Source organism: Phacochoerus africanus, chromosome 9, assembly GCF_016906955.1.
Source record: "Phacochoerus africanus isolate WHEZ1 chromosome 9, ROS_Pafr_v1, whole genome shotgun sequence".
NCBI lineage: Eukaryota > Metazoa > Chordata > Mammalia > Artiodactyla > Suidae > Phacochoerus > Phacochoerus africanus.
Window position 1 is genome coordinate 50,405,584 of NC_062552.1, and position 14,853 is coordinate 50,420,436.

At 47.5% G+C, this 14,853-nt stretch overlaps 1 protein-coding gene across 6 annotated transcripts in view; it reads left to right on the forward strand.

Moving 5' to 3' along the window:
* Positions 1-14,853, forward strand: part of ARNT2 (aryl hydrocarbon receptor nuclear translocator 2) — a 190,135-nt gene that overhangs the window by 32,354 nt on the left and 142,928 nt on the right. For 5 of the 6 annotated variants that reach the window (XM_047795780.1, XM_047795783.1, XM_047795782.1 and 2 more), the window contains exon 2: positions 12,552-12,666. In XM_047795780.1, the coding sequence (XP_047651736.1) occupies positions 12,552-12,666 (115 nt within the window). Of the gene's footprint in view, positions 1-12,551; positions 12,667-14,853 lie in introns of those variants that run through there. The other variant, XM_047795786.1, reaches the window with a different exon arrangement.

Consider the following 14,853-nt stretch of genomic DNA (forward strand, 5'->3'; position numbering starts at 1 on the left):
TGTGTCCCCGCTTCTGCCTGCTGCAGAGACCCCTGCCCAGCCTGCCTTTGGATGAGAGCTGCCAACCAGAGGCTGCACAGCTGGTTCAAGTCCAGCAAGGACCTGGAGTCAGAATCCCCCGGCTCTCAGTCTCAGGATTTTTCTCTACATTGTGCTACAAACATCCCACCCTAAGGAGGGCCTTTGGGAGTCATGTGCTGGGGGCCTTCCTTCCGGAAGTGGAAGGGACCCTCCCTCATTTGCCCATCAGGAGGAGGCATCCTTTTGGATGGCTCCCTGAACTGTTTTGATAACAGCCTAGGGATTTCAAATGTGTGTTGTGGCTGCCCATGAAATCCAAGTCACCGATGTTTCAGAACCTAAGCAGTTAACATTAGAAATTTTGCTGCAAATAAATTGATCAGTATGCAAGACAGTTGTCACGGCTGAATCATGGTCCACAGTTAAGGTAAACAGATCTGTGATGACATTTTCTGAGCGGAATACAAATGCGGCTCATTTCCTCCCAGAGGTTTCTGACATTTCTTCTGCACGGATAACAGAGTCTCCCAAGAAGGTGCTGGTCACAAGGAAGAAAGATCTTTGTTTAATCCCTCTGAAAAGGTATGGCTGTGATATTTGATGTGCCTTCTGTGAAAAGAATTATTCTGAGAGATGAATAGTGAGGAGAGCGTTTTTCTTAGCTTAGCTACCTCCCCTCATTCCCTCCAAACCATGCAGAGAAGAGACCCTTTTGGGGGCTTTTTTGTTTGTTTTTTTGTTTTTGTTTGTTTTTCTTTATTGGAATGGTTATTAATATTATGTTGTATCATGAAACTTTGCATGTCATTAAGATTTTTAGTGTGACGATGAAGAGATTTCTTTAGATTCCCATGAAACCTTGCCAGGGGTGGGGTGGACAAAACGGTGGTTTTGCATTTTCTCATGTTTTCTTCCTCTGTAATGCTCTCATGTTTCACATTTTTCCAGGTTTTCGCTGCCTCTACTGTATTTTAGGAATTCTACACAATATGTCTGCATGTGAAATGTGAAGTAGTCTTTAGCTAGAGGCTGTATCAGAAGCAGCATAATCTGTATTAGGGTGAAGCTTTCAGAATCCTCGGCTCGTAGTGATGTTGCGGTGAGCTGAAAACCTGCAACTTTGTGTGAGGGCAGGCGGTCCTTCCATCCCTGTGTCTAATGGAAAAGAGCCTTTCCCTGGGGCGGGGGAGATTAACATTTGGGGCGGGGCTGCTGTAGATGAGATATTTCTGTCTATTGGTATATTTGTCATTGGTGATGACCAGGGGTCCTGTGCAAGGATCTATACAAGAGAGCTGTGTGTGAGGTGGGGAATAATTCTGTGTCCTGTTTGGAGGTGCCATGGGGGGTAAAAGGCCAGAAAGCTTCAATGACTGGATGTGAACAAGAGGGTATGCCCCGCAGGGCAGCTGCTCAGAAGTTCTGGCACCATCAAAGGGATACATTTAGGAAAAGCGTATTTTTTCTGTTACACTTCATTCCTCCCTGAAGCATTTCTGCTGTCTGTTGCCAGGATAGCACAGGTGTGGCCTCCTCCAGGAAGCCTTCTCGGATCTCCCCAGTCATGCCCACAACCCAGAGTCCAGTCTCTTTCACAGCACCCAGCTCTTTGTATGAAATTACCTGGCTATGTGTCTCCCTCACACTCCAGGTGGAACCTGTCAGAGGCAGGATGGGTCCTTTCACCTCTGACTGTCCAGCTTCTAGCACAGCTGCTGGCTCAAAATCTGAGCGTGGCAAATGCTGCTTGTAATTGAAACAGGCCCCATTTTCTCACGGCACCTTCTGCAGAAGGAAGGGAGGTGCTGCTTAACCCCATTTTCCAGTTGGAGAATAGATGGAGAGACTGCGTTGTGTAGCGATAAAGACAGAACTAGAACCAGACGCCTACTCAGCGTGCGACCTCCAAATAGGTGGATGGAGGAAGGTGTAAAGGCACACGCCTCTACTTTGTGGCAGAGTCCCTGTGTACCAAGTATGTGCTGTGGGAGATATAAATATGCAACCGACCCAACCATATTTCTCTTCCTTCTCCAGAAATTTTTTGCCCCATGCAGTCTCAGTGTAGGAGGATCAGGTGACCAAGGCTTTTAGAATCTTCCCTTTCTGGGCTCTGCTGGTGACACATCATGTATTTTGAGGCATTGACATCATCTCCTTCCTTCGGAATGCCCTCTTTGTGGCTCCATTGTTCAGGTCCTGCCAGCTTTCACCTGGACCCCTGTGACCTTCATTCATTCACAGAAGTACAGGTACAATGAGAGTGAATCACCAGGGACCAGACCTAGATTGGAGGGAAAGGTCCTGGCCCAGGACAGGCTTCCTTGGAAAAGTGATGCTGGAGCTGAATCTTAAAGGAGTTAACTTGGTGGAGAGAGGGAAGAAAGCTTTCTGGCCACAGAACACAGCATATGCAAAGGCCCTGGGGTGAGAGGGAAGGTGGTGTGTATATAGAGCTGATAGGGCACTGTGGCCAGAGCCAAAGAGGTGGACAGGAAGGGTGGACCCCACAGGAACTCACCACATTTGTGCCAAGAGCAAAGGGAACCTGCTAGTTGGTGGAAGCAAGGGCTGGACCAGTCAGCTCAGGCTCCCCTATGAATAATGGGAGGGGGTTGCCGAGAGACCGGGAGGTCCTATGGTGGGCCAGCCGCAGAACCCAGGGGATGGAGAGACCCTTAGGAGGTGACTTGCTGATTGGATTGGGGAATCATCAGCCAAGAAATGGCATAGATGCCAGTGCCTGAGTGAGGTCACCTGGAGAGAGAATAGATGGAGAAGAGGGAGCTGTGTGAGTGCCCTGAGGTCTGGTAGAGGAGCTGAGATGGGGGGATCGGCCCGGTGTCAGGGAGGACAGGCATGTGGCCCCTCGCGACCCAGGACGGGGAGCTGGTGACAGGGGCCAGAGCTGCATCCACACTGAAGGTCAGGGCAGAGAGGCAACTGTTTGCCTTGATAAGATGAGACCCTGTGATGACGGCCACTCCCCAGTGGGCTGACAGGGACAAAGTCCTGATTGCCCGGGGCTGAAGGGAGAGTGGGAGGTGAGGAGATCCTGAGGTGAGGCCCGAAGGGGAGCAGTGACTCTGCCTTTACTTGTACAGCTGTCACTTCCTCATCTGCTCTTAGGATGGGTGTGCCTGCGGGTAAGTGGTGTTCTGGTCAGTAGGAGGCATCCACGCTCCCGGCGGCACCAGCCTCTCATTTTTAAGTGTGGTCAGCCCTCGACCGCATGGGAACATCAAGGCAAGGACCATGACCTTCGCACTCCTCTCAGTTGAGTTCCTTGCCAGTGACTGCTTGGGTTGCCCAGAGGGAAGCAGAGAGGGCATGGGTGATTCGTCCTGGATGTCCAGGCTCCCTTGCTGGCCCTTGTCAACCCTCTGAAGGCTCCATGGGGATGTGGGTCCCCCGGCTGCGATGGGATGAAGGTGACAGCTTCTGGGCAGGTGCACCTGCTCAGACGAAGCTCTCCTGGGTGACAGCAGGGTGTAGTGAGGAGGGAGCTGTGTCCGCGTCCATCCGGGTGGGAGTGGGGGATGTGTGCATGAAGCTCTGCAGGGACGTGGGTGGGAGTGGCGTTCGGGTGGAGGGTAGAGGCACACTCGGGGCCCATCTGCTGACCCCCTTGGGATATAAGGCGGACCAGCCAGTTTAAAGGCAGAACTCTGCAGAGGGAGGCAGCATGGGGTCAGCACAGGCCGAGAACCATGGCTCAGGCAGCCCCGGGTTGGAGCAACCCCTTTGCCTCCCTATGCGGCAGCATCTCCCTGGGGAATGTTTTAGGAGTGGGGGCTACTGAGGAGTCAGTCATATGGCCACACCCCCTTCTGTGGCCCTCTGTTCCCATTTCCTGCCCTTCTGTGAGACAGACCCTTAAAAATAAAGTCATAGGAGTTCCCATCGTGGCTCAGCAGAAATGAATCTGGCTAGTAACCATTAGAACACAGGTTCAGGAGTTCCCGTCGTGGCGCAGTGGTTAACGAACCCGACTAGGAACCATGAGGTTGTGGGTTCGGTCCCTGCCCTTGCTCAGTGGGTAAAGGATCCGGCGTTGCCGTGAGCTGTGGTGTAGGTTGCAGACGCGGCTTGGATCCCACGTTGCTGTGGCTCTGGCGTAGGCCAGTGGCTACAGCTCCGATTCAACCCCTAGCCTGGGAACCTCCACATGCCGCAGGAGCGGCCCAAAGAAATAGCAAAAAGACAAAAAAAAAAAAAAAAAGAACACAGGTTCGATCCCTGGCCTCACTCAGTGGGTTAAGGATCTGGCGTTGCCATGAGCTGTGGTGTAGGTTGAAGATGTGGCTGGGATCCATGTTGCTGTGGCTGTGGTGTAGGCTTGCAGCTACAGCTCCGATTTGACCCCTAGCCTGGGAACTTCCATATGCCATGAGTGCAGCCCTAAGAAGACAAAAATAAAGACATAGAAGTGACCTAATTCCTTACAATGAAAAAAAAAAAGGTCATCAGGTTTCTATGTGTGTGTGTGTTTAACCTAACACTCAGAAGTACTTGCTGTGTGTCAGGGATCATTCTCAGAGCTTTATAGATACTCGCTTTTTTAATCCTCATAGCAACTTCATGAAGTATTTAGTATTTAGTATTATGCTCATTTTATAGATAAGATGACTGAGGTTATTTGCTCAAAGGTTGTGTAAAAATACGCACACAGGAGTTCCCGTCGTGGCTCAGTGGTTAACGAATCCGACTAGGAACCATGAGGTTGCGGGTTTGATTCCTGGCCTCGCTCGGTGGCTTAAGTATCTGATGTTGCTGTGAGCTGTGGTGTAGGTCACAGATGGGTCTCGGATCTTGCGTGGCTGTGGCTGTGGTGTAGGCCGGCAGCTGTAGCTCCGATTTGACCCCTAGCCTGGGAAGCTCCATATGCCGCAGGTGTGGCCCTAAAAAGACAAAATATAGATAGATAGATAGATAGATAGATAGATAGGTAGATAGATAGATAGATACACACACACACACACATCTCCTTTTAAAAAACATTCTTGGGGAGAACTAAAAGGGGAGAGGGAAAATAACTTCTGCAAGACATCTTTTTTTTTTTTCCTCGTTATAGCTGCACCTGCAGCATGTGGAAGTTCTTGGGCCAGGGGTTGAATCAGAGCTGCAGCTGCAGCCTAGGCCACAACTCGAGGCAACACTGGATCCTTAACCCACTGAGCAAGGCCAGGGATCCAACCCACATCCTCACAGAGACAAGGGTGGGTCCTTAACACTGAGTCACAGCAGGAACTCCTGAAAGGCATCTTAAGTAAGTGATCTTCCTTAATCCCCACAGTAACTATGAACAATCTGGGTATTTTCCTTATTTTATAGCTGAGGAGTCTGAAGCTTAGGGGTGATAAATAGTTTGCCTGTGACCCCAAATCGTGAACATTTCCTGCACATTGCACAACCTCCACCTGGGCCTGTGATTTGCAGTTGCCCCCATCCCCACCCAGGGACGGGGTCCTATGCCTGAGGACTGTGGAGCCGAGGGCCCTGCGGTGGGTGGCCGAGTGGTGAGATCCTGCCCCGCCACTTCATAGCCATGTGGTCAGGCCATGGCACTGACCTCTCTCTGCCCAAATTCCCTGACTGTAAAATGGGTTGGCTTTATGCCAATCTTGTAGACGGGATATAATGCATGCGTGAAGGGCTTGGAACATGGTTAGCACCCAACACAGATCTTATTATCTTTTTTTTTTTTCTTTTTAGGTCTGCACCTGCAGCATATGGAAGTTCCCAGGCTAGGGGTCAAATTGGAGCTGCAGCTGTCAGTTTACACCACAGCCACAGCAATGCCAGATCTGAGCCACGTCTGCAACCTACACCACAGATCACGGCAACGCTGGATCCTTAACCAGCTGATCGAGTCCAGGGATGGAACCTGCATCCTCATGGATACTAGTTGGGTTCATTACCACTGAGCCATGATGGGAACTCCAAATCCTACTACTTTTATACAAAGTAATTTAATTTAATTAATTAATTTATTTATTTGTCTTTTGGGGGCTGCACCCACAGCATGTGGAGGTTCCCAGGCTAGTGGTTGAATCAGAGCTGCAGCCACTGGCCTACGCCACAACCATAGCCATAACAACTCAGGATCCGAGCCACATCTGCGACCTACACCACAGCTCCCAGCAACACCGGATCCTTAACCCACTGAGCGAGGCCAGGGATCGAACCCGCAACCTCATGGTTCCTAGTCAGATTTGTTTCTGCTGTGCCATGACCGGAACTCCCAATACAAAGTATTTTAAATATTTTTATGCAGAATGTTTATCATCGTTATTAAGACAATCCATTCCATTGTTGGACACTCATTATTTTTTTCAATTTTGCTGTGAATTTTATTTTATTTTATTATATTATAATGATTTTTATTTTTTCCACGATAGCTGGTTTACAGTGGTCTGTCAATTTTCTACCTCACAGCAAGGTGACCCAGTCACACGTACATGTATACATTCTATTTTCTCACATTATCATGCTCCATCGCAAGTGACCAGACATAGCTCCCAGTGCTACACAGCAGGATCCCCTTGTGACACTCGTATTATTGTAAAAAGTGCCCCCTTCCTTTATCTCTGTCTCGATCATTCATTGCTTCTATCTCTCCAGGCATACATGCTTTGTACTGTGTCTTACAGTGAAACCCTTTAAAAATATTTATTTCTCTCTTTGTGGTCATTAAATTAGCCCATCATTAGATTGACATCAAATGAACACATGTTCATAGAAACAAAACCTAGTGTAATCAACAACTGAAAGAGCTTTTAAGAGAAAATAAAACCCACCTCTAAGTCCCACAACAGAAATAGCCAAGCTTAACACATTGATGGACCTGTATCTGCCTTCTATCTTTTTCTGTGCATGTAGCGTGCGCGCCCGCACATGCGCACACACACACACACACACACACAGAGCTCTGGGACCCTCTCGTCACATACCACCAGGTCATCCTCCAAAAATGCTGTGTTCGTGTGTACTTCCAAGGGTAGGGCATGACCTCGGCTGCATCGTCACCAGTAGGTAACTGAGCTGATTTCCTCTCTGCCCGGAGCTGTGGTCAGGATTCCACTTTTCTTCCTTTTGGGGTGAAATTCAAAGACCCTGGAGCGAATCCACAACATGCTCACAGGGCTGTCTTCCATCCAAATGTAGGCTTCTGTACTCCCTTTAACACCAGAATCTGCTTTGGGGACCCTCACCTCTGACCTGCTGAGTGACCTTCCTCTGGCCACCTTTTCTGGATGGGTGTCCCAGGAGCTTTGCTAACTTACATTCGAGTCATATGGAAAAGTTGCTAGATTTGGGGAGCAGGCTGTCACTTTTCAAGGGAGGCTGACTGCTGATCACACAGTAGATACGGATGTAGATTACAGAGAAGAGAGACATTGTTTATATTTTTATTTGAGTGTGTTAAGAGGGGCTCCTAAAAGATACTAGAGAAGGAGTTCTTTTCATGGCTCAGTGATTAACGAATCTAACTAGGATCCATGAGGATACAGGTTCAGTCCCTGGCCTCGCTCAGTGGTTCGGGGATCCAGTGTTGCCATGAGCTGTGGTGTAGGTCACAGACATGGCTGGGATCCCCAGTTGCTGTGGCTGGCAGCTGTAGCTCTGATTCAGCCCTTAGCCTGGGGACCTCCATATGCCAAGGGTGTGGCCCTAAAAAGCAAAAAAAAAAAAAAAATTTTTTTTTTAAGATACTAGAGAAAAGCTTAACCTATAAAGTGAATTTTAGTTTCACTGACTGCATCTTTCACTTGGCTTATTTGGTATCTAACACACTATCTTAGTTACCAAAATGGCATTTGGTAAAATGAGATATCTGTTCCTTAAATAGACCAAGGCACAGGGAGAGGAGCAGTTTCCCTTGATGTCATAAAGCATAGTTAGCCTAACCAGCAGGTCATTACAATTAAATTCAAGGACCAAGCAAGTTTGCTTATCATCACCATAATCATGATAATTTTAATCATTTTTGCTCAAGCATGCCTCCCAGGCCCTGTGTTAGGCTCTTCACATCCATTCTCTCTCATCTTAAAAATGATCCTTTAAAGTAGATGATTGCTAGGGAGTGTTTGAGTTGTGATTTGAAACCAAGTAGGTTTCACTGCAAAGCGCTATGGCTTTTCTGTTACCTAATTATGGGTCATTATTACTGAATATTCTGGAAGTTCTGGTCGGTGACACAAGACATGAAGAGAAATTAAACATTTAACTAGTTGAAGTGAGAAAATAGTATCATTATTTGTAGACCATAGAATTTGTAAAATTAGAAAATTCAGGAGAATTAATGGCAAATTATTAGAACAATTTTTTTAATGGTGAAACGATAGAATACATGGTAATAGTCCTAGAAACTCTTTAAACTGGGTATGCAAATTTTGAAAGGAAACTAGATACACAGAACAGCAAGGGTGGGGAAGGCAGCACCTGCCTTAGCTGCGGGTCAAATCAGTTGACCTCAGTTATGACAGAGTTGTCCTAACACAATCGTTGTAGCTGCTAACAAGTTAGGGAATAATCTGGGAAATGCAATGATACAATACACAATGCAATATCACATCATAATAACAATGTATCCAGAACTAAGCAATGTGGGAAATTTGGGGGACCTGTATGATGAAAATGAAAAACTTTATTGAGCTAGAAAGGAAGTCTTGAGTGAATTATAGGCATGTGTCTATTCTTGATCGAAAATTCTCATTATTGGAGTTCCCGTCGTGGCTCAGTGGAAAGGAATCTGACTAGGAACCATGAGGTTTTGGGTTCAGTCCCTGGCTTTGATGAGTGGGTTAGGAATCTGGCGTTGCCATGAGCTGTGATGTAGGTGGCAGACTCAGCTCGGATCCTGCACTGCTGCGGCTGTGGTGTAGGCTGGCAGCTGTAGCTCCAATTGGACCCCTAGCCTGGGAACCTCCATATGCCGCAGGTGTGGCTCTAAAAGCCAAAAAAAAAAAAAAAAAAAAAGAAAGAAAGAAAAGAAAAGAAAAGAAAGAAAAAAGAAAATTCTCATTGTTGCAAAAATGTCATTTTCCCCCCAAATTAATTTGTAGGTTCAAGATAATACAATTAATTCCCGAAGGTTAAATTTTATTTATTTTTCAAATTACTCTAAAATTTAAGTGGAAGAATAAACCAGAAGAAGAACAGAGATAAATCTGAAAGGTAAGAATAGTGTGAGAAACTTGCATCACTACATATGTTATAATGGTGCAGTGTAGATAACTGGGTAGTTGACAAAAAAGATAGTTATTCTAGAAACAGACACATTTTCTATGTTCAGGTAAAATAAAGGGGAGTTCTCTTGTGGCTCAGTGGGTTAAGGATCCAGTCTGGTCACCGCTGTGGTGCAGGTTCCATCCCTGGCCTGGGAACTTCCACATACAGTGAGTGCAACCAAAAAAAAAAAGAAAGAAAGAAAAAAGAAAAAAAAATAGGACAGAAGGAGCATCAAAAAGTTTCAGGGGAAAAGGAAGAACTCCCCAATTAATGAGGTTGCAACAATTCATCTTTTCCTCTGCTGTGAATTGAATTGTATCTCCCCAAACGCCCAATGTGACTTATTCGAAGATAGAGCTTGTAGGAGGTAATTGAGGTTAAACGAGGTGGTGAGAGTAAGGCCCTAGGATCATTGTGGCCTCACAGCAAGGGAACATGTGACAACACAGAGGGAAGATGGATGTCTGTAAGCCAAGAAGAGAATTCTCACCGGCAGCGGGACTGGCTGGCACCTTGACCTTGGGCTTCCCAGGCCCCAGACTGTGAGAAAATTCATTTCTCTTGTTTAGCCCACCCGGTCTATAGTGTTTTGTTATGGCAACCCAAGCCGACCAACCCCTCTTCTTAAAAGTCTGCAGCATAATGCCGTCTCTAGTATTAAAAAATCTTTCAACCTAAAAAGCAAGCAACAGAGCAGGGAAATAGCATGAAGTATTTTCAGAAAACATGACAAAGCTCTAATTTCTTTATTAGAAAAGAGAGAGCAAGAGTTTCTATGGTGGCGCCGTGGAAACGAATCCGACTAGGAACCATGAGGTTGCGGGTTCGATCCCTGGCCTCGCTCAGTGGGTTAAGGATCTGGTGTTGCCGTGAGCTGTGGTGTAGGTCACAGGTGCGGCTTGGATCTGGCATGGCTATGGCTGTGGCTGTGGTGTAGGCCAGCGGCTACAGCTCCGATTAGACGCATAGCCTTGGAACTTCCATATGGTGCAGGTGCGGCTCTATAAAGACAAAAAGACCAAAAAAAAAAAGAAAGAAAGAAAGAAAAGAAAAGAAAAGAGAGATCATGCAAATAAATAAGAACCTCCGAATCTCAGTAGAGAAATGGGTACAAGATACACAAATGCAGATGCCAAGAGAAGAACTAGAACTGGAATGTGTCAGGTGTTCTTAGCAATGCTTCTTGGGTGAGGGTAGTTTGGGACATTGAAGATGGTGAGCCGCCATCTTTCTGTATTTGTGTGGGATGCATTCTGTAGGAGCGATCCCTGGACTTGCTCAGTGGGTTAAGGATCCAGCGTTGCCATGAGCTGTGGTGTAGGTTGCAGACACGGCTCGGATCCCGAGTTGCTGTGACTGTGGCTATGGTGTAGGCCGGCAGCTGTAGCTCTGACTCACCCACTAGCCTGGGAACCTCTATGTGCTGTGGGTGCGTCCCTAAAAAGACAAAATAAAATAAAATCATAAAATACATAAACTAATGTTGCATGGAATATTAGCTGTGGAGATTAACACATTTTAACGAGTTTTCACAAGGAAAGACCATTATGATATGCAGTGTTAATTAAACAAACTGTGACTAACAAACCGTATATTGGGACTTCTCAGTATGTTTTTAGTGGACATCGGCATCTCCGAGAAGGGGGATAGGTATGTGGCTTTTCCCTAACCTGTTGGACCATGAAACCCCATGGTCCTTGGAGAATCTTTAGGGCTTGATGTCCTTTGGGACTTCCTTTGGGAAGTGGTGACTTTCTTTTTTGTCCATGTTTGTGCTGGCAGTGATTCAGCCATTCACTTTGGGGACTTAATGGACTCAACATGCTTTTTTTAGCCTTCATTTCAGAAAAAAAAATTGCAGATTTCTTATCAGAAGCAGGCAGATGATACGGTTATTAAGTCGTTGCTGTTCATGTTGTCTAAATGTCTCAGGTCCACTACATTGATTGTCTAAAGGGGAGAGCATTATTTTAAGAAAGGGACTTTTTTTTTTTTTTCCTGGAGTACCTTCCAGTGTGTACATTGGTTTAAAAAAAATTGTAATAGCTTTCCAATTTTTATGAACACAGTAGAGTAGCTAAATTAAGACTTTGTTTATTAGTACTATAGAATTCTTCTTCAGAAGTTTTGAGTGGAATAGGTCAAGCTGCCCTTGGCGTATGTTTATTAAACACAGTGTCTTTGGACGGAACTGTGGGTCAGCTGTCTGATGCCGCTGCAGGTTCTGAGAGGAGGCAGAGGGCAGTCAGGCTTCAGAGCATCACCAGCATTGCTTCACCAACAGGGGCTCGGGGCTCGCATTTATCCCCACCTGTCTTTCTGAAATATGTTGTCGTAGACTCTTGCTTTCCTTCTGCCCCTGCGGAGGAGAGCGAGCCCTGGGGAAGGCCTTCCCAGGAACAATAAACAGGATCAGAGAGACTGCTGGAGTATTACTCTTGCCGTTTAGTGGTCTGAAGAGAGGGTGCCCTGAGTTCTGGAACTTTCCACAAAGTGAGAAGGAGAAACTCTGTAACTCTGTGGTTTCTTTGAGCCTAGGGATGCTTACCATGGCCTTAAGCAGCGTCCAAAAATTTCCCACTCCTAAGAGATAATATATTATGGTAATGATGCACAGGAAAGGTACTCTCATCTCATGCCAGACCTTCTTTTTGTTTATATTAATACTTCTTCCTGGAAAGGGCCTGCCTGTGGAAAGCCCTTGTCACTGGCTCATGGTGCAGCCTGAGGTGATGCTTTTCAGGGCTTTGGACGTCACTGTCCTTCTCATGAATGGAGGGCCAGGCAGGGGCTCTGTATCCAGGAGTTCTGAGTCCAGATTTAGGGTAGAGAACCATCTTTCCACTTGAACACAGATGCCCGGAGTTCAGACCGATTATCAGCAGCAGCGTGGCCACAGGGTTTGGCTCTCTTGGCTCTCTGGGTTTGCCCCACGTGGACTCCCAGGATTTGGGACCAGCAGTGGTTCTATGCACCTAGATTCTTGGATGTCTTACCTGCCTCCAGGTGACAGGAGACAGGAGTCCTTTATGAAAGCGGCTAAGTTAGTTGCATGAACTCTGTTTTCCCATCTAAACTAAACATGGACATCCTGCCCAGGGATACCCTTTTCCGGAGGAGAAAGGCACCCCCCAGATGGAATGGGCTCACCTGCGTCACGTGACCAGTGATGGGCCCAGGACGCAGGTCCCTGAGCTCTCCTCCCAGGTGGTGCTTTTGGTCCACCGGACAATTTTCTTGCTTGTTCCCAGACTTTTCTGGCATTAACCAAGCCTCTCCCCTTTGCTGAATTCCAGAAATGGCTTCAGACATCCCTGGATCGGTGACATTGCCCGTTGCCCCCATGGCAGCCACTGGACAGGTGAGGATGGCTGGGGCCATGCCTGCCCGAGGAGGAAAACGGCGTTCCGGGTAAGCAATCTCGGCGTTTCCAGGAACTGGGCTTCTCACATGTTGAGCAACACTCTTGACCTGTTAGGAAAATATTGTCTCTCCCCCTCCTGGAGACTAAAAGCTCAGCAGTGCACATCCTGTTTAGATTGTGCAAAATTCCTAACTATGCATGTGATTTGCCTCTAAGTGTTTTCAGGCCTTGGCACCCAGCTGGAGACTTCTGCTTGCTTGTCCTCCTGGTGAGAAGGACTCTGGATCCTGCTGGGCCTCGCTCAGGCCATCTCTCCAAGGGAGGGGACTCACTCTCCCCCCAACCCCAGCCTCTCAGCTGGAGGGCAGCCCTGCAGGTGGAGCGCCAGCTCCTGTAGGCAGCAAGGATCCCTCTGGCGCCTTCTCTCCTTTGCTTGGGCTACCAGTCATCGCTAGGTGGTGTTCAGGAATTCCTTTCCAAAACACTGGCTCTAGCCCATGTTCCTGAAGCTTACATTGTAACCTGCTCTGCAGGCGACGTTGGTAACCATGATGACTTCCGGTAGGACCAGAAACACCATCACTCTTGAGAAGGTGGAATCTGAAAACAGTCATCTACTCATAATGTATAGTGTCTGCAGCAGATCTAAGGAACAAACCATCCAACACAGATCCCTGCAGGAAAAACATAAAGGATATTTTCAGATAGACTCTGTTTAGCCACCCACCCCTTTCCTTAATGAATCAATTTTATTTTCAATGAAATATTTGATATACAAAGTTACTCATGAAGCGGAATCAATTTGTCCTACTAAGGCAATTTCCCATAACACCGGTCTCCCCAGGAAGACAAGGATCCGTCTCATTTGTAAAATGGTCCAGCATTTTAAATCTGAGCATTTCCTCTAAACCAGTGTGATTCTTAAAGGGGGCAGGACAGGGGTGGGGTGGGGGGCAGGTGGGTATGAGGATCTGGAATGGAATAGGGTTGGATGAAAAAGCATCCTCAGCATCATAATTTCAGTTGGTAAAAAGACCGCTGCTGTGTAGAGCAGTCGTCTTCAAAAGAGGGGCTAAGATTTGGGGGATTATTGAGAGGGTCAGCCAGGGTGGTTACCCAGCTTTCTCTTGGTCCCACTCTGTCCCTCCCAGGGTGTGGATGCAGCCAGTTCTCTGTCCACAGCTGCCATCCGTTTTACAGCAGGACCAGCAGAGCTATAAGGAGCAGTGTGATGTCTGGGGACAAAACTCTTCAGATCAGCTTTGTAATAAAGCAGCAGCCTGCCTCTGGGGCTTACTGCAAATCCAGCCTGTCCTACTTTAACCAACTATTCTTGCTAACTAGGTGCTAAGCTCAGTGGACTCCGGGTTGTTAAAAGAATGCACTTGCTGTCAACATATCAACTTACTGTTTTTGAGGTTTTTTTTTTTAAGATTCCAGCTCTTTTAAAAATGTTTAAAATATCCATGCTAACTTCCATTCCCTGGGGCCAGAGTCCTACTGGTTGGCCCATCCTTTTAAGAAGAGGCTGGCTAGGGACTCTTTGATGAAGGAAAGAAGGCTGGGCCAGGGCCAAGGGCAGGCAGAGACAGCCCAGGATTTACAGGACAAGGAGCCCTCTCCTTGGTGCAGGGGAGTTGTCTCTGTCTCCAAGCCTCTGCCAGGGGTTTCTGCTACCCGACCCCTCCCGCAGAGTGTGTGCTGGGTCTGCTGGGGACGGGGCTGCAGTGCACCAAGGCTACTTCCCTCCTTTGCCTTCCTATTCCTGACACGAGCCTGGCATCCAGACCTGACTTCTGCTTGCCCTCTGAGCTGATGGCGGAGGGTGGGCTCAGTCTCTTTTCTGAAGAAGTCCTCCAAGCTGCCCCCTTTCTGACCAGATCACACAGACGCCAAGTAACAACAGAGCTGGAGGGGGACCCAGGGGGGCCGAGACAGAGCCTCAAGTTAGTTCCACTTAAGCTCAGGAGTCACAACAGCAAGAAAAGAAATGAGATTCAAGGGGCCGAACAGCAACTGCCAACACACCACTGGCCCTCTGAGGGCTCCAGCCTCCCAAGGCAGGTCAGGGACCTCCTCCCAAGGCTTGCACTCCATTGTCAGTTCCTGGAGCCTGTGTGTCTGCTTCCTTTTTCCCCATCAGCAGGAGGAGAAAGCAAACCTTGCTTCCCTCTGCTCAGCCCCTACGATTTAGGGGCGCATCCTCTGTGTCTAAGCAGGGAGATCTCCATCTT